The following is a 17,888-nucleotide window of genomic DNA, read 5'->3' as shown; positions in this document are numbered from 1 at the left end:
GTTATTAGGGAACTGTTTGGCTTTCCTCAGGGCAGAATTTAAAGTGTGTTTTTTCCAAGACGATACACAAGCAAGTTATCTCACACAAGCAAGTTATTCTCATACAACCCGTCTCCTGGATGAGCAGTACAGTACTGGGGCCTACAGTCGTCCTGCCACTGGGAATCGATTCGTGACCAGCTGTCTCTTTTATATGGACTGTGGTAACTTCATTTTCTCTGATGCAGATTTTGCTTACCTTTAACTTCACCACAGAGATCTAGGTCGCTGCGCAGTACGCTGAAAGCATGTCCAAATCCAGGAGTACATCCAAGGTGGAGTCTGTACCCATGTGCAGATTAAGTTTCAAGGTACAATTCACAGGTGGTTTGTGGCAATACTCAAAACTGAAACCAATCTTTGAAGAATAACAACTCTTTCTTGCTGGTCCTGGGCACCAGTTAAGAGATTAAGGTAGAATCTTCCAGCATCTGAAATATCATTGGGGGCTATTACATAAGGAAGCTCGGGGGCAGAGATAGGGCCATATTTGCGAGTGGGAGGTACAATTGGATGCAGACGTCGCATGGCTTTCTAGCCAATTTACGTTAATGGACGGTCATCAAGAATGAAGGCACATAATTCCTTCTTCTGACAGACATGACAATAATCTTCTACTGCCTCCCTTCGCAAACACTCAAGAAAGTGCCCACGCGCCTCTCCTGATGTACAATGTCAGGTCTACTGTGGTTAGCGCTGGGAAGCCCCGCTCCTGGGGCAGCCAATGCGCTCTACAAGTCTTATTAACTTCACATAAAGACAAGGTGACTACAGGGAAAACTCCTGAACAGAGCTGCCACCCACCTATAATGTTAGAAAATCAATTAGGTAACAGAATGGGCAGCTCCCTGTTGGTCATCAGAAGAGGTGGGAGGGGAGGAGGCAGATAGAAGAAGACAGCAGAACCAGAGAAAACAGATGGAGAGTGTTAGAAAAAATAAACTGGATCATCGGATTAGCTTAACTGATGTTTGTTTTAAAAAAACAGATACAATTCTGCAGCAGAAAAATAGGTCTTAACAACGCAGTGAATTGCATCAAAGTGCCAAACAGCTTAAGAATGTTAAAGCCAACATTAGCTACACTGGCTCGCGAAAGGACTGCAGCAGAAATGTTACCCTCGCCCCCTGTGCCATCCTGTTTCCAGACTGCAGGAGACCACTGCCCCATTCCCAGCCAGTGACAACTTGCAATACATGTTTGTGAAGAGCAGAAGTGGTATCACAACCTCAACACATTTCAACTGGCCAGCAGAAAGGGACCTTACAGTGCTTCTTAGAGTGTGGTAGGCTATACTACGGTCTCCACACTAGTTCTGATAAGGGACCAGATGCAAGATACCCCTCCCCACATTTAAAGGTAACAGAGTAAAGCCGTAAACTCCATGCTGTGTACTGGAGCTGCAGGAAGTGACACACAATTGACTCAAAGGGAGGTGGGGTGACATTCACCGACACATTCCATGGGGGCAGCAGTAAGCTAGGACACAGGCTCCACAAATTTCCAGTGAGCAGCAGGAAGTGAGCTTATACACAGGCCTGAGAAGCAGCGGCCACTGATGCTACAGCCTGCAGACATTTAAAAAGGAAGCCTTACCTGCCACTACAGGAAGTGGCATCACAGCCTCAACATATTCTTAGCAGCGGGGAAAAGACGTCACAGCCTGTACATGTTTCCAGTGAGCTTCAGTAAGTGACATCCCTGCCTTTAGACATTTCCCCATCAGTGTCAGAAGTGACATCACAGTTCCCCTAAAAGTTCTAAGCTCCAACCTCCTCCATATTAGAAATAAGGAATACCCCCTCCTCCTTTCCTCAAACCCCAGAATAAAAACTGTACATTACAAAAAGCGTAACAAACTGTGTCAAAGAAAAACGCCTCCCTCCAGTGGAAGGCAGCATCCAGTACAGGGGCTAGATGTGTAGAAGCTATATACAAAAGTTTGTTTATATTACAAATGTTGAATAAGGCAAAACCAGTCCGTACAGAGCCTCCTCTCCAGCCAATGATCTCTGCCCACACTTTGCGGGCACTGGTACTTGTGACTTGGCGACAGAGGACTGTTCACTTCTGCTCCTTGGTGGGAGCGTAGTACAACTCCAAGGGCTTCGTCACCTTCCAGTACTTCTCGTTCACGAGCTCAAGCGTCAGCGAACCGTTCAGCGTCTGCATGTCACCCCAGGGCAGGAAGAAGAGAGGAAGACAAACAAGTCAACAATAGAGCGCGATGTCAGAGCCCTACTTCTGATCAATCACCTGTGTGAACCCCCATTGCCCATATACTAACTATTCTCTTGCTGGATATGCAGGCTCATCACCTCTTCTTCCTAAGCTGTGCTGCCATGAGGAGGGGGGCCCTCTACACTCTTCTCATTTGTGGAATGGCTGGGACCTACACAGCTCATTTGGGAAGAATGGACAGGGCACAAATGTGGCTCTCTACACACAATGCTGGCCTGGATTGACCCTTCCTACAAAGGTCACCGTAAAGTGTAGCGACAGAGGGCAAGTAAAGTCACGCCAAAGGCTTTCCTGATCGATGTGCGCAGCTGGATGAGGGTATGGAATAACGTTCCCCCCCAGTTGTCACACATGTGTTATGTTATGCATATTTGTAGAGCGCACTATCGCCTGGGAGGGTAACCTGGTGCGGAGCAGGTGTGAGTCTAGGCACACCTAATGGGACTACTCGAAAAGCCAGGGATTCAGCATGAGAAGTCAGCTCTTATGTGTAGTGGCGGATCGCTCCATGCAGTAGGAGCGATGGAGAAGGCTTGACCGCCAGTTCTAGTTTTTCGCATGCGTGGAATTTGTGCAAGTAAGAGTCCAGAAGAACTGAGTTGTGTGGAAGATTTGTGAAAGGAAACGAGATTGTTGAGGTATGCTGGGCCAGTGTTATCTAGTGCCTAGAAAGTGTGGGTGAGGAGGTGGAATTGCGCTTGTTTGTGAATGGGGAGCCAGTGGAGCTTCTTCAGGTGTGGTGTGATGGGAGTGCGATGGGGGAGGCCAAGAGTGATTCTTGCAGTCGAGTTCCAAATGGTCTGCAGCCTTCTGGCGGGTTTTTTGTTGCTCCCAGCATAGAGGGCGTACCCAGCTATTCTCCCTACTCTCTCTGTTGCCTGAAGTGGTCACTGGCGTATGTGCCATCTGACTGCTGCCTTCAGGCTTTGCAGTGTCCTTATTCTGTGCCTCTTTGATGGTGTGCATTATGAAAGTGGCACACCCTGCAAAGATTTAAAGATGATGTGTATATATCCCTTGTCCTTTTCCTGCTTCCTCAACAGGTACACAGACTCATAACCAACCCCACGTAGTTGTGATTTAGAATGGGATCCTGCCTCTTTCTTCATGGCTTTCATGAGGCGTACATACTCTAAACTGCCTCCTCCCCCTCTTTGGTGATTTCAAGCTATATTCCACATAGGTCGTGCACTCTGACCAACTGTAATGTTTTGGGGCTATATTCTGAACCATCCTTGGTGGTAGAAGTACCCTTAAGTGCCATTGCGGTGGTGATATGCTGTGCTACACTCCATTAACTGCTCCCTATAACAGTGTTTTGAGCTTACATTATGTGTCCTTCCTGGTGGCAGAAGTTCCCTGAATTGCTCAATTGTGGTGGTGACAAGCAGCTCAGTGGGTACGTACCGTGAATTGTCCCCCTGCCGTGGTGATGTAAATCGTGTACTGCTTCTCGCTTACATCCTCAAGGCTGATGCCGTCGCTATCGACCCCCTTTTGCTGCTGTTCCTCTAAAGCAATGCGCAGTGCCAGGTACTTGGACAGGTGGTCCACCGTTGCATTTGCGGTGGTCTTCACATATCTACGGGGAAAGAGACAGTCGTCACCCAAGAGCAGGGCACAAGTGTGCACCCTCTCCATGCGCCTTTCCCCAGAGAGAACCCAAAGTACACAAAGGTGAGTGTGGGGAGAAGCATTCAAACTATGTTAAGAGTCACACACAAGGCAGGGAATGAGTTTTCCATTAAAAAAAAGTTCTGCACTTATACTAGAATGTGCAAAGACTTTTTAAACACCAGCATGGACGGATAACCCATCAATCCCCTGGTCTTCCTTGGCTCTTGGTCCACCAGACCCTCAAGGACCTGTTTAACCACTACGGTTCTGGTGAACCATTCACAAGGATTCCCTCAGCTGCCACAGTGATGGTGAAATGAGCCTATGACAACCTTAGCGGCTGCAGTACTGGTGAATTAGATGTCCCCATCCACCCTTTCCAGTCCCACCCCTGCCAAGTCTCTGGCACATTGGTGAATCAGAAGGACTCTCCCTGACCCCATCTGCAGGTCTTTGGACCCGCCTGGTCTCTGTAATATTGATGGATCAGCCTGGCTGTCATCATCTCTGGAGTGTTGGTGAATCTGTCATATACTCCGTCTCTGGAATGTTAGTAAATCAACTTGTCTCTCTTGGTCTCTGATGGGTTGTTAAATTGGCCTGACCTCCAATTGTCTCTGTAGTGCAGGTGTAGCTGCCTGCAAGCCCATCCACCCAAAGGTCTCTCGAATGTTAGTGGAACGAACAGGCCCTCTTCCCAATACCCATCTCAATCGTGTAATTGGATCAGCCTGGCCCCAAACAATGATCTCCTTGCACTCTGAAGTGACTGAATCGCTACCCGACTGCCTGACGAGCCAGCAGGACGCTTCAGTTACCTGGTCTGAGAGTATTCATCCTGTTCCACCAGCACGGGGTGGGGGCAGAAGACCAGCTCGATCTCGCTGTTGGATTCAGGGCTCCGCAGCTCAGGGCTGGCTTCCCCCTCGTGCGAGCGGTCTGGGTCGGGACAGGACTCGTCGGAGGCTTTGGAGCGCTTTTGGCTGGGGCCAGCTTCATGAGTACTGTGCACAGACGGGTTGCTGACGTGAGACCGGCTGTCGCCGTTGTCCTCTCCACCACTGAAGGTAGTGTTATCAGACTCATGCTGAGGCTTCCTGACCCGCTGCGCCCTGCAAAGGAACAGAAAAAGAGGTATCGCTTTCAATTAAGTAACCAAGGCAAATAGAATGATAGAGGTGTAGGGCAGTGGTTCTCTAACTTCTGGAATTTTTACTGGAATCCGGGGACCCCCACCGAGTCATTATTGGAACCCGGGGACCCCCACTGAATCATTACTGGAAGCCGGGAACCCCGGCCTAAGTACTGCTGATGATTTGAACCTCAAAACAATACACAAAAAAGCATTCACAAGCAAATACACAAAGGATGACATATGATAATTTGCAAACATATATAAATTATTTTTTAAAAGTCTATTTTCATAGAAAGGTTGAAGCTTTTCTAAATTTAATTGAGGCCACTTGTCGTCCATACTGTATTCTGTTTGATGCCCCTGCACCGCTCCCACAAATCAATCAGAGGATAATCATTTAATTTTTAGCCTCCAATTTCGAATGACTTCACATTTAAGTACATTTAAAAAATTTCAATTGTACATTTTCCTTCTTCATTTATATACACTTTTTAAAATCTGCTAATATTATTTAATTATCAAAGTAGTCGCGGACTCCCAGGGGTCCCCGGACCGCAGTTATGAAACCACTGGTGTAGGGCATTAAAATTCTTATTTACTGGTCATTCTAGCAATGAAGACATACATTTAGGACGTCGACTACAGACATCAGTGCCCATAAACCAATATTCATGCACCAGGGATGAGGCTTGTACAAGTATCTGGAGCCTCGGATGCTCACATGTTTTAAGATGCAGTAGGATTTCTTTTGATTTGTGGTGATACTTCCGGACCACAAAGGGTTTCTTTATCTGAGCGGCGTGTCCCACGTAAAATCGTGTATATTTCTCTGTATCCCTCTATGATTCAGTGTACAGGTTTCCCAAGTCCATATCTTCGTGTTAATCGACCAGTTGTTGCCGCACTCGGATACAACAAGAACGTCGGTTAACGTAAAAGAATGACTACTTGGAATATATAGCCTTGAGGAAGTTGCGGGACAACACCCCAAACGCGACGAAACACCTGTTGGCTGTTGGGAGCTGATTCTGAAGCCTACATGAATACATCTTGAAAAAGAGAACACAAGACATTTACATCCGTTTCACTGTGTGACACATTATTTGTTTGCTGTTGTGACAACCGAGAGACCATTTGTTGAATTTGACGTGTGCTGGGGAGTTAATTATATTGTCAAAGAGCTCTGAGGCTTTGATCTGTGGAGTGTGTTGGTTCTCCATACCATGCAGCACCGCCTGAAGTAATAGAGAAATTTTGGACTAGCTGTGTGATTCTGCCTAGTGGCGCCGTATACCTAATACCACATTTCAGAGCATTATACCAGTCTGTGGATATTTCGAAAGGCACCAAGAACAACATCTATGAAGGAGTCACCCTTGTGACACAGTATGAAACCAATCAGAAGTTCAGAGCAAAAGGCCCTGGAGAGAGAGTCTCCAGGGAGGTCTAAGATCAATCCGAGGATCGCCCGGGTGCAGGTGGAGTCATCAACAAGGGATGAAAGGGAAATGGGATACACGATCGAAAATAATACAGGCAGTTAGAAGTTACCCATGGTATCTGAAAAGAGTACTGATGACTGTGTGAACTAGACGTCAGAAAGAAAACAATCTAACAATGGAGTTGTTGCCCATGCGCATTACGAGCAAGAGGAGGTGTCACTGAACCTTGTGATTCAAAAGACTTCTTCAATGAAAAACAAATTGCACACATCGGGCCCAACACTAGATGGCCAGAGTATGCACAGCATGTGTACCTACAGCCACACATGCCTTGAACACATTTCTACAGAAGATGTTAAATATAAAAACATATTGTTTGGGAGAACACTTTGCAGCTTCACACTCGTCAGCCATGGACACCACCACTGATACAGCCCACAGGGATGTGAAACTTCTGTCAACCAACACCTAGGACACTTGGTTTGTGGACTGGGACAACAGCTTTTTATATCAATGCTGTACACAAGGCAAGCAGACTTCTTTCCTCTATCTACAGTACCATTCTGCAGCACAAGACCATTGACTGCCAGTTCACAGTGTCCAGTATTGATATATCAAGAATGAATCATTTCCTGATAAGGAAAGTCACATATGCAGGCATACACACTTTTGAAAATCATATTTCTAATGAAATGATGCAAAGTCTTCACTGTTAGGTTGGGTGATATAAGGAAATAGAGTGGGCTTCAAGCTCAACTTGCATTATCGACAGTCACCTGACCACGGTTGAGATGTCCATCTAACCCTGTGACAACTTTTGTATTGCCACTGAAAACATCCATTCCACCTCGCCCAAGGATTAGTAAATGGTCAGACATCCAGAGCCATTAGTGCTGTGCCAAGAATTTGGGGTGCTCAGCCTCCCTCCTCACCTGTGCCGCGCCTGCATCTTCAATCCCTCCTCAATGCTGGTGCTCAGGGCTTGCTGGTTGTGCAGCCGGCTCAGCTTAGCCAGCACCCGGTCCTGGTGGGCTTCGTACTCATCCCGGCTGGGGTAGATCTTTGAGATAAGTGCATCAAAGTTGGGGTCTGGCCGCAAGGATCGCTTTGAAACAAGTTTCTTTCGACAAGTAGGACACTCCTTGTTCCTGTGGGAGAGGCCCAAAGGAAGAAAGTTATTGAAGTCTTGGGGGAACAGTGGCAACCTGAACGATACACAACAGACAGAGTAAGGCACACAAAGTGGCTTCATTCCCAAAAAAAGGATTTTATTTAGAAAATGGGTATACAGTCTTTTCCATAAGAGAATTCAACCATAGAAAGAAATACAAGTCCAAGAAAGCACAAAGGATAAACTGGTAAAACTAGATCACAAAAGATTGCACACTGGGCAGCAGCACAAGGCCGCGTTTTTGTAGTGTCCCTCTCACCTTCATCTGTATGCCAACTGATGTGTAGAGCAGGAATGATACAACTAAGGGAGCACTAGTGGTAGCCAGGTACCTTAAGCAGCACCCTGGCTCCCATCTTTGCGTTCACGCAATGCTCAGGGTAGTAATGATACGAGATGAGAAGCAGAAAGCAGCGCCTTGCAGCATCACTACCAGTCACAACCCCACCTTGGACTTAGAAAGGACTACGGGTGGGGAATTTTTTGTCTTGAGGAGAAAACGCCAGGTTTAGGTCTTTGTGCCCAACACCAGCACAAGCCACACTGCTTACCCCCCTCACATTTCAGAAACAGAAGAGTTGTGGAATCCAAAGTGGGGCTCACTCCATGTCATTCTCCTCCCCTAGTTTTAAACCTACTTTGCAGGGAAGGGGTACAGACTTCTATGCTGTTTCTTACCCACTGCGCAGGGCGGTGACGATGCAGTCGGAGCAGAAGCGGTGCAGGCACTCTTTGGTGGTCATTGTGTTCTTCAGCATGTCCAAGCAGATCGGACACATGAGCTCACTGTGCAGACTCCGGGGGGACACTGCAATCTCGGTGCCGTCCATGATGGCCTCCTACAGAGAAGAGACAATTATTTCAAGGCAAGACCATGCTCCCCCATGCACCATACCCCTCCCTCAGCCTGAGGACATGCGGCACAGTGACTGGCTCCCCTATTCACTGCACACTACCTGGGGTGTCCGGTGCAACTCATAGAGGCTCAGCTCCCAGGTCTTGCTAGCGCTCTGGGCAGTGGCAGGAGTGGCCATGATGGAGGCGGCGGTTATTGAGGCTGTGGAGGTAAAACACAAGTGAAGTGACTATGAGGTTTATGCTGCACACTACAAAAAAAAAATCACCATGGTGACCCCAACCAACCTCAACTACAGTATCTCTTGCACTATTGACTCGAAGAAATAACATCACCTTCAGCACCTTGCATGCCACTTACAGAACCACAGCAATAACCTCAAATCCAGGACAAGGCACTCACTTCCACCAGGCCAGGTTTTTACCTCCCTGTCACCACTCGCATCTCAAGACCATTTTCAAGCGCAGAACTCACTTCTGTCTGCAGAACTCACCAAAACCATAAATACTCAATGTTGTACTCCTACGTCTATCACATTAACACCCTATACTCAATACCCTGTAGCTTCCCCAACCTTATCCTTCAAACCTCCCTGTACCTCTGTATCTTACACCCCACAGCCTTTCAGGTCTCAGTTTCACTTCAAGGCCAATTTCCACCGTTGAATCATACTGCCTTCAGAACCCAGACTGCTTCAAACCACACTGATCTTGCTGGCCTCAGCTCCTCTGTATCTTACACCTCACCGGCCTCAGTATCCGTTCAGGCCTACCTCCACTGTTGGATCATACTGCCCTCAAACCCCAGACTCCTTCAAACTGCACTAATCTCTCAGACCTAACAGTCCCTCCGTATCTTACACGTGACTCTCCACTGTTGAATCATACAGTCCCTCTGTATGTTACACCCCACTGCACTTCAAATCTCAATATTCCTTCAGACCTATCTTCACTGTTTGATCATACCGCCTGCAGACTTCTTGAAACAGCGCTAACCTCTCAGACTTCACTGTCCATCTGTATCTTACACCCCACTGCCCTTCAGATAGATCTCAGTAGCCCTTTCAGACCCGTCTCTGCTGTAGGATCATACTGCAGTCCGACCTAGATTCCTTCAAATGGCATTAATCTTGCAGACCTCACCATCCCTCTGTACCTTAAACTCCATGGCCCTTCAGATCTTAGTACCCTTCAGGCCTACCTTCCCTGTTGGATCATACTGCCCTCAGACCCCAGGCTCCTTCGAACCTTGCTAACCTACCAAAACTCACTGTCAATCTGTATTTTACAGTCCACACTCCATGAGAACGGACTGCTTCACATCCGGTCGGATGCCACTTCCTGCTCCAGGTCCCACTGCCTGAGAATTCACAGTCCTTCAGACAACACTGCCTCCTCTGACCCAACTTTCCCTTCGGACCTCACTGGATCTCATACTGCTTCCCAATGACTCTGCAGATAGTACAGCCTTTCTGACTTCATAAACTTCAGATCCCACTGCTCCTAAAGCCCCCCTTAGATTTCACTGCACTTTCAGATCTCCTTATCCCTCAAAGCCACACTCTGTCAGGCCACACTACCCTTCAGATCTTAGGGCCACCAGATCTCACTGCATCCGCAGATTCAATTGCCTCTCAGACACCACTCCTTCGGACCCCACAGCCCCTCGGATCCTACTGCAGGCCTCGACAAACAATTAAAATATTACTAGACCAGTGGGTCTAGTGCCTTAAATAATCTACTTGACCTATTTTGTAATGCTCTTGACCCATAAACTGGTTTCAAATAATGTGATCATGGGCAAATATTTTAATTCATTGAGCTGCCATTTTCTTCATTAGCACATATGAGAACACCTCCAAATGTGCGAGTTCAGCATGTTTGCTGTACAAAAAAACTCGATTTAATAGACTAAACTTTTTTTTCCATATATAATACAAATCTAGACACACATAGGATACACATGACCCCTGAATTGCCTCTTAGTTCATTGACAACACTGTCTTCAGGGCAGGGAAGAAATGTTTCTCAAATCATGTTTAAAAAATATTACTTTTAATAAATACATAACTAAAGGATGAAGTGGAAGCACACTGTCATTATTATAAGCAGATTTTACATTGAAACGGCCACAAAAAAGTTTCCATTGCCATGCGGCTTCACTGATAAAACTACAGAGTGTACAAACAATAATACATGGAAATAGAGCTTCTGCAAATATGTGTAATTTGCACATTACCAAGTAAAGTTTTCTGGTTTGTTTTGCTCCTATTTAACTTTGTTTGCAGTACACTCCTTAATTCACAAAATATGCTTTTGTAATTGCTGATATATTTTGAAATATTTTTTTTTAAGTTTTCAAAAACCTTTATTGAACAAATTTGCACAACAAGGTAATATTTTTAAATATGTGTAATATTAATTTACAGACTATTTATTTAAATTTTATGTTTGGGAAAAATAACTGACATCTTGAGACAGCTCACTTGACAAAAACCTCTAACTCTAGTAAGAGAGAGAAAAATAAACCGCATTTTCTGAGCAGCAATTAGTTGAAAGACAAACTGACATTTGACATCTTTCCTTGAACAGACAGCAAATGTGTCAAGATAAAAACAAGATTTAATGGCATCTTTATTGCTCATTTACTTTATGAATGAACAGAACACCTGTTCCTTTCCAGCCAAATGTTACTCGCCTGGGGCTAGTAGGTGCTAAAAATAGCTCAACAGGATAACATTTTACTAGCAATTGCGAGTAGATTTTTCAAAGACCCTCAGATCCCAGAGCCCCTACTGCTTATCACAACCTCACCGCCCCTCAGATCCCACTGCCCCTTCAGAACCCTCAGATCACACTGCCACTTCAGACCCCTAAGATCACACTGCCACTTCAGACCCCTAAGATCACACTGCCCCTTCAGACCCCTAAGATCACACTGCCCCTTCAGACCGAACCGAAACAAGGAAAACGGTCACCCAAGCACTTGTCACAAGCCGACTGGACTACGGAAACACCCTCTACGCCGGAACCACAGCCAAATTGCAGAAAAGACTTAAACGCATTCAGAACGCCTCCGCTCGACTCATCCTGGACATCCCCCGCCACAATCACATATCCGGCCACCTGAGAGACCTTCACTGGCTCCCCGTCAACAAGAGAATCACGTTCCGACTCCTCACCCACGCACACAAAGCCCTCCACGACCTAGGACCCAGATACCTCAACACTCGCCTGACCTTTTACACCCCCACCCGCCAACTACGATCGTCCAACCAAGCCCTCGCCACGATTCCACGCATCCGAAGAACCACCATGGGAGGAAGATCTTTCTCCTACTTAGCGGCCAAAACCTGGAACTCCCTCCCCACCCACCTCCGTCTTACACAGAACCACCTCTCCTTCAGAAAACAACTCAAAACTTGGCTGTTTGATAAGTAGCGATCCCCCCTCCCCCAAGCGCCTTGAGACCCTCTGGGTGAGTAGTGCGCTATACAAATTCCTGATTTGACTTGACCCCACTGCCCCTTCAGAACCCTCAGATCCCACTGCCCCTTCAGACCCCCACTGCCCCTTCAGACCCCCACTGCCCCCCTCAGACCCCCACTGCCCCCCTCAGACCCCACTGCCCCCCTCAGACCCCACTGCCCCCCTCAGACCCCACTGCCCCCCTCAGGCCCCCACTGCCCCCCTCAGGCCCCCACTGCCCCCCTCAGATCCCACTGCCCCCCTCAGATCCCACTGCCCCCCCTCAGATCCCACTGCCCCCCCTCAGATCCCACTGCCCCCCCTCAGATCCCACTGCCCCCCCTCAGGCCCCACTGCCCCCCCTCAGGCCCCACTGCCCCCCCTCAGGCCCCACTGCCCCCCTCAGACCCCACTTCCCCCTCAGACCCCCACTGCCCCTTCAGAACCCTCAGATCCCACTGCACCTTCAGACCCCCACTGCCCCTTCAGACCCCACTGCCCCCCCCTCAGACCCCACTGCCCCCCCCTCAGACCCCACTGCCCCCTTCAGACCCCCACTGCCCCCTTCAGACCCCCACTGCCCCCTTCAGACCCCCACTGCCCCTTCAGACCCCCACTGCCCCCCCTCAGGCCCCCACTGCCCCCCCTCAGGGCCCCACTGCCCCCCCTCAGGGCCCCACTGCCCCCCCTCAGGGCCCCACTGCCCCCCCTCAGGGCCCCACTGCCCCCCTCAGACCCCACTGCCCCCCTCAGACCCCACTGCCCCCCTCAGACCCCCACTGCCCCCCCTCAGGCCCCACTGCCCCCCCTCAGGCCCCACTGCCCCCCCTCAGGCCCCACTGCCCCCCCTCAGGCCCCACTGCCCCCCCTCAGGCCCCACTGCCCCCCCTCAGGCCCCACTGCCCCCCCTCAGGCCCCACTGCCCCCCCCTCAGACCCCACTGCCCCCCCCTCAGACCCCACTGCCCCCCCCTCAGACCCCACTGCCCCCCCCTCAGACCCCACTGCCCCCCCCTCAGACCCCACTGCCCCCCTCAGACCCCACTGCCCCCCTCAGGCCCCACTGCCCCCCTCAGGCCCCACTGCCCCCCTCAGGCCCCCACTGCCCCCCCTCAGACCCCACTGCCCCCCCTCAGACCCCACTGCCCCCCTCAGACCCCCACTTCCCCCCTCAGGCCCCCACTGCCCCCCCTCAGACCCCACTGCCCCCCTCAGACCCCACTGCCCCCCTCAGACCCCACTGCCCCCTCAGACCCCCACTTCCCCCCTCAGACCCCACTGCCCCCCTCAGGCCCCCACTGCCCCCCTCAGGCCCCCACTGCCCCCTCAGGCCCCCACTGCCCCCTCAGGCCCCCACTGCCCCCCCTCAGGCCCCACTGCCCCCCTCAGGCCCCACTGCCCCCTCAGACCCCACTGCCCCCCCTCAGACCCCACTGCCCCCCTCAGACCCCACTGCCCCCCTCAGACCCCACTGCCCCCTCAGACCCCCACTGCCCCCTTCAGACCTCTCAGACCCCACCGCCCCTTCAGACCCCCACTGCCCCCCTCAGACCCCCACTGCCCCCCTCAGACCCCCACTGCCCCCCCTCAGGCCCCACTGCCCCCCCTCAGGCCCCACTGCCCCCCCTCAGGCCCCACTGCCCCCCCTCAGGCCCCACTGCCCCCCCTCAGGCCCCACTGCCCCCCCTCAGGCCCCACTGCCCCCCCTCAGGCCCCCACTGCCCCCCTCAGATCCCACTGCCCCCCCTCAGATCCCACTGCCCCCCCTCAGATCCCACTGCCCCCCCTCAGGCCCCACTGCCCCCCCTCAGGCCCCACTGCCCCCCTCAGACCCCACTTCCCCCTCAGACCCCCACTGCCCCTTCAGAACCCTCAGATCCCACTGCACCTTCAGACCCCCACTGCCCCTTCAGACCCCACTGCCCCCCCCTCAGACCCCACTGCCCCCCTCAGACCCCACTGCCCCCCTCAGACCCCACTGCCCCCCTTAGACCCCACTGCCCCCTTCAGACCCCCACTGCCCCCTTCAGACCCCCACTGCCCCCTTCAGACCCCCACTGCCCCCTTCAGACCCCCACTGCCCCTTCAGACCCCCACTGCCCCTTCAGACCCCCACTGCCCCTTCAGACCCCACTGCCCCCCCTCAGGCCCCCACTGCCCCCCCTCAGGCCCCCACTGCCCCCCCTCAGGGCCCCACTGCCCCCCCTGACCCCACTGCCCCCCTCAGGGCCCCACTGCCCCCCCTCAGGGCCCCACTGCCCCCCCTCAGACCCCACTGCCCCCCCTCAGACCCCACTGCCCCCCTCAGACCCCACTGCCCCCCTCAGGCCCCACTGCCCCCCCTCAGGCCCCACTGCCCCCCCTCAGGCCCCACTGCCCCCCCTCAGGCCCCACTGCCCCCCCTCAGGCCCCACTGCCCCCCCTCAGGCCCCACTGCCCCCCCTCAGGCCCCACTGCCCCCCCTCAGGCCCCACTGCCCCCCCTCAGGCCCCACTGCCCCCCCTCAGGCCCCACTGCCCCCCCCTCAGACCCCACTGCCCCCCCCCTCAGACCCCACTGCCCCCCCCCTCAGACCCCACTGCCCCCCCCCTCAGACCCCACTGCCCCCCCCTCAGACCCCACTGCCCCCCCCCTCAGACCCCACTGCCCCCCTCAGGCCCCACTGCCCCCCTCAGGCCCCACTGCCCCCCTCAGGCCCCACTGCCCCCCTCAGGCCCCCACTGCCCCCCCTCAGACCCCACTGCCCCCCTCAGACCCCCACTTCCCCCCTCAGGCCCCCACTGCCCCCCCTCAGACCCCACTGCCCCCCTCAGACCCCACTGCCCCCCTCAGACCCCACTGCCCCCTCAGGCCCCCACTGCCCCCTCAGGCCCCCACTGCCCCCTCAGGCCCCCACTGCCCCTTCAGACCCCCACCGCCCCCTCAGACCCCCACTGCCCCCCTCAGACCCCACTGCCCCCTCAGACCCCCACTGCCCCCTTCAGACCTCTCAGACCCCACCGCCCCTTCAGACCCCCACTGCCCCCCTCAGACCCCCACTGCCCCCCTCAGACCCCCACTGCCCCCCACTGCCCCCCTCAGGCCCCACTGCCCCCCCTCAGGCCCCACTGCCCCCCCTCAGGCCCCACTGCCCCCCCTCAGGCCCCACTGCCCCCCCTCAGGCCCCACTGCCCCCCCTCAGGCCCCACTGCCCCCCCTCAGGCCCCACTGCCCCCCCTCAGGCCCCACTGCCCCCCCTCAGGCCCCACTGCCCCCCCTCAGGCCCCACTGCCCCCCCTCAGGCCCCACTGCCCCCCCTCAGGCCCCACTACCCCCCCTCAGGCCCCACTACCCCCCCTCAGACCCCACTGCCCCCCCTCAGGCCCCACTGCCCCCCCCTCAGGCCCCACTGCCCCCCTCAGACCCCACTGCCCCCCCTCAGACCCCACTGCCCCCCCTCAGACCCCACTGCCCCCCCTCAGACCCCACTGCCCCCCCAGACCCCACTGCCCCCCTCAGACCCCACTGCCCCCTCAGGCCCCCACTGCCCCCTCAGACCCCCACTGCCCCCTCAGACCCCCACTGCCCCCTTCAGACCTCTCAGACCCCACCGCCCCTTCAGACCCCCACAGCCCCTTCAGACCCCCACTGCCCCCCTCAGGCCCCACTGCCCCCTCAGGCCCCACTGCCCCCCTCAGGCCCCACTGCCCCCCCTCAGGCCCCACTGCCCCCCCTCAGGCCCCCACTGCCCCCCCTCAGGCCCCCACTGCCCCCTCAGACCCCACTGCCCCCTCAGACCCCACTGCCCCCCTCAAGCCCCACTGCCCCCCTCAAGCCCCACTGCCCCCCTCAGACCCCCACTGCCCCCTCAGACCCCACTGCCCCCCTCAGACCCCCACTGCCCCCTCAGACCCCCACTGCCCCCTCAGACCCCCACTGCCCCTTCAGACCCCCACTGCCCCTTCAGACCCCCACTGCCCCCCTCAGACCCCCACTGCCCCCCTCAGACCCCCACTGCCCCCCTCAGACCCCCACTGCCCCCCTCAGACCCCCACTGCCCCCCTCAGACCCCCACTGCCCCCCCTCAGGCCCCCACTGCCCCCCTCAGACCCCCACTGCCCCCTCAGACCCCCACTGCCCCCCCTCAGGCCCCACTGCCCCCCCTCAGACCCCACTGCCCCCCTCAGACCCCACTGCCCCCCTCAGACCCCACTGCCCCCCTCAGGCCCCACTGCCCCCCCTCAGGCCCCACTGCCCCCCCTCAGACCCCACTGCCCCCTCAGGCCCCCTCAGACCCCCACTGCCCCCTTCAGACCTCTCAGACCCCACCGCCCCTTCAGACCCCCACTGCCCCTTCAGACCCCCACTGCCCCCCTCAGACCCCACTGCCCCCCTCAGGCCCCACTGCCCCCTCAGACCCCACTGCCCCCCCTCAGGCCCCACTGCCCCCCCTCAGGCCCCACTGCCCCCCCTCAGGCCCCACTGCCCCCCCTCAGACCCCACTGCCCCCCCTCAGACCCCACTGCCCCCCCTCAGGCCCCCACTGCCCCCCCTCAGGCCCCCACTGCCCCCCCTCAGGCCCCCACTGCCCCCCCAGACCCCACTGCCCCCCCTCAGACCCCACTGCCCCCCCTCAGACCCCACTGCCCCCCCTCAGGCCCCACTGCCCCCTCAGACCCCACTGCCCCCTCAGACCCCACTGCCCCCTCAGACCCCACTGCCCCCCTCAGACCCCCACTGCCCCCCCTCAGGCCCCACTGCCCCCTTCAGACCCCACTGCCCCCTTCAGACCCCCCACTGCCCCCCTCAGACCCCACTGCCCCCTCAGACCCTCCAGCACTCGCAGAAAAGTGCTTCGACGCCTGGAGGGAACAGGAAGCGCTACATGAATACAACAGACTCACCTCAGACCTCCGGGGCCGCTGACCCTCCGCCCCGCTCGTCCTCCCGGCCAGAGCCCCCCGTGCAGCGGTGCGAGGCCGGCGTCCGCCCCTCACTGCCCCGGGAACGGGGCCCGTGTTTTGGGTGACCAGGGCCAGAACTTGTGTACCTTGGGTCTCACAGCCAATCACGAACTGGGACACATATTCTGAGATAGTTCGGAAATCTTATCGTTCTTTCATTGGTTGGTGCTGACCTTGTCACATTGGTGGCTAAAGATATCCTCGCTATTCATTGGTCGTCGGACCTCAGAAACTGTACCACAGCTTGTAATTGGCTGGGTGAACTGATGGAAGTCGTCCATTGGGTACGGTGCGCTACTGATTGCACGTGTCGCAGCACAGAACTTACCGCTGGCGGGGCCAAACTTGTCTCGAGCCCCTCACTTCCCGGAAGGGGCGGGGCTTGCCTGGACCTGCACCTGTCCAGGCACCCACCTGTCTAAGTTCAATGGTGCGGCCCATTATCTGTCCAGCAACCAGGACAGGGGGAGATTTGGGGAAAATAATCGGGGGAATGTTTTCCCCATTGGCCTCTATTGATGCAGGGGCCAGTGTCAACGGGAAATGACAGCTGAAGATGCCTACAAGGGACTTTGCTTTTAGAAAAAGATATATAGTTATTTATATTGGATCTACTCTGAGAGCTAGAGTCTAATCAAGACAGACACCCAATTGTCATTTGACAAAGTTAATAGATGAATATATAAAGCACAACACACGGGGATATCTTTTAAAAATAGAAAAATATTTATATATATGTAGATTAAGTTAAAAAGGAGTACACATGAAAAATGAATTCAGCAATAAACCATGAAAAGGGTGTCTGTTCTGATTAGACTCACCCTCAGAGTAGATCCAATATGAATAACTATAACTTTTTCTAAAAACAAAGTCCCTTGTAGGCATCTTTACCTGTCATTATCAGGTTTGCCCAAGCCTCCAAGGGTGTATTGATTCAGAAAAGGGGGTGGATCAAGCCCTGATCTTTGGACTGGGTAA

The 17,888-nt window shown here is 54.4% G+C and overlaps 1 protein-coding gene across 4 annotated transcripts; it reads right to left on the bottom strand.

Moving 5' to 3' along the window:
• Positions 1–994: 994 nt before the first annotated feature.
• Positions 995–17,023, bottom strand: RING1 (ring finger protein 1). 4 transcript variants are annotated; one of them, XM_078641609.1, is made up of 7 exons: positions 16,851–17,023; positions 8,602–8,702; positions 8,324–8,484; positions 7,407–7,622; positions 4,716–5,009; positions 3,688–3,862; positions 995–2,205 (listed from the first exon to the last, which is right to left on the bottom strand). In XM_078641609.1, exons 2-7 carry the CDS (start codon positions 8,677–8,679, stop codon positions 2,104–2,106), a joined length of 1,026 nt encoding a protein of 341 aa, XP_078497735.1. In that variant the 5' UTR covers positions 8,680–8,702; positions 16,851–17,023; the 3' UTR covers positions 995–2,103. The 4 variants fall into 4 exon arrangements, with proteins under 4 accessions (XP_078497735.1, XP_078497733.1, XP_078497734.1 ...); XM_078641607.1 differs by having other exon boundaries at positions 8,599–8,702; positions 16,851–17,019; XM_078641608.1 differs by having other exon boundaries at positions 8,599–8,702; positions 16,858–16,996.
• Between the last annotated feature and the right edge of the window lie 865 nt (positions 17,024–17,888).

Source organism: Lissotriton helveticus, chromosome 5_1 (assembly GCF_964261635.1).
Source record: "Lissotriton helveticus chromosome 5_1, aLisHel1.1, whole genome shotgun sequence".
NCBI classification, from domain to species: domain Eukaryota; kingdom Metazoa; phylum Chordata; class Amphibia; order Caudata; family Salamandridae; genus Lissotriton; species Lissotriton helveticus.
Note: the sequence above shows the minus strand (reverse complement) of the source record. Positions and strands in the feature narration are given on the sequence as shown.

Coding starts and splice junctions, on each gene's coding strand:
- RING1 (XM_078641607.1), bottom strand. CDS start 8,679: ATGGCCACTCCTGCCACTGCCCAGAGCGCTAGCAAGACCTGGGAGCTG. Junction 5,010..7,406: donor AAGATGCAGGCGCGGCACAG/GTGAGGAGGGAG, acceptor GTTCCTTTGCAG/GGCGCAGCGGGTCAGGAAGC. Junction 2,206..3,687: donor CGGCAGGGGGACAATTCACG/GTACGTACCCAC, acceptor GGTGACATGCAG/ACGCTGAACGGTTCGCTGAC.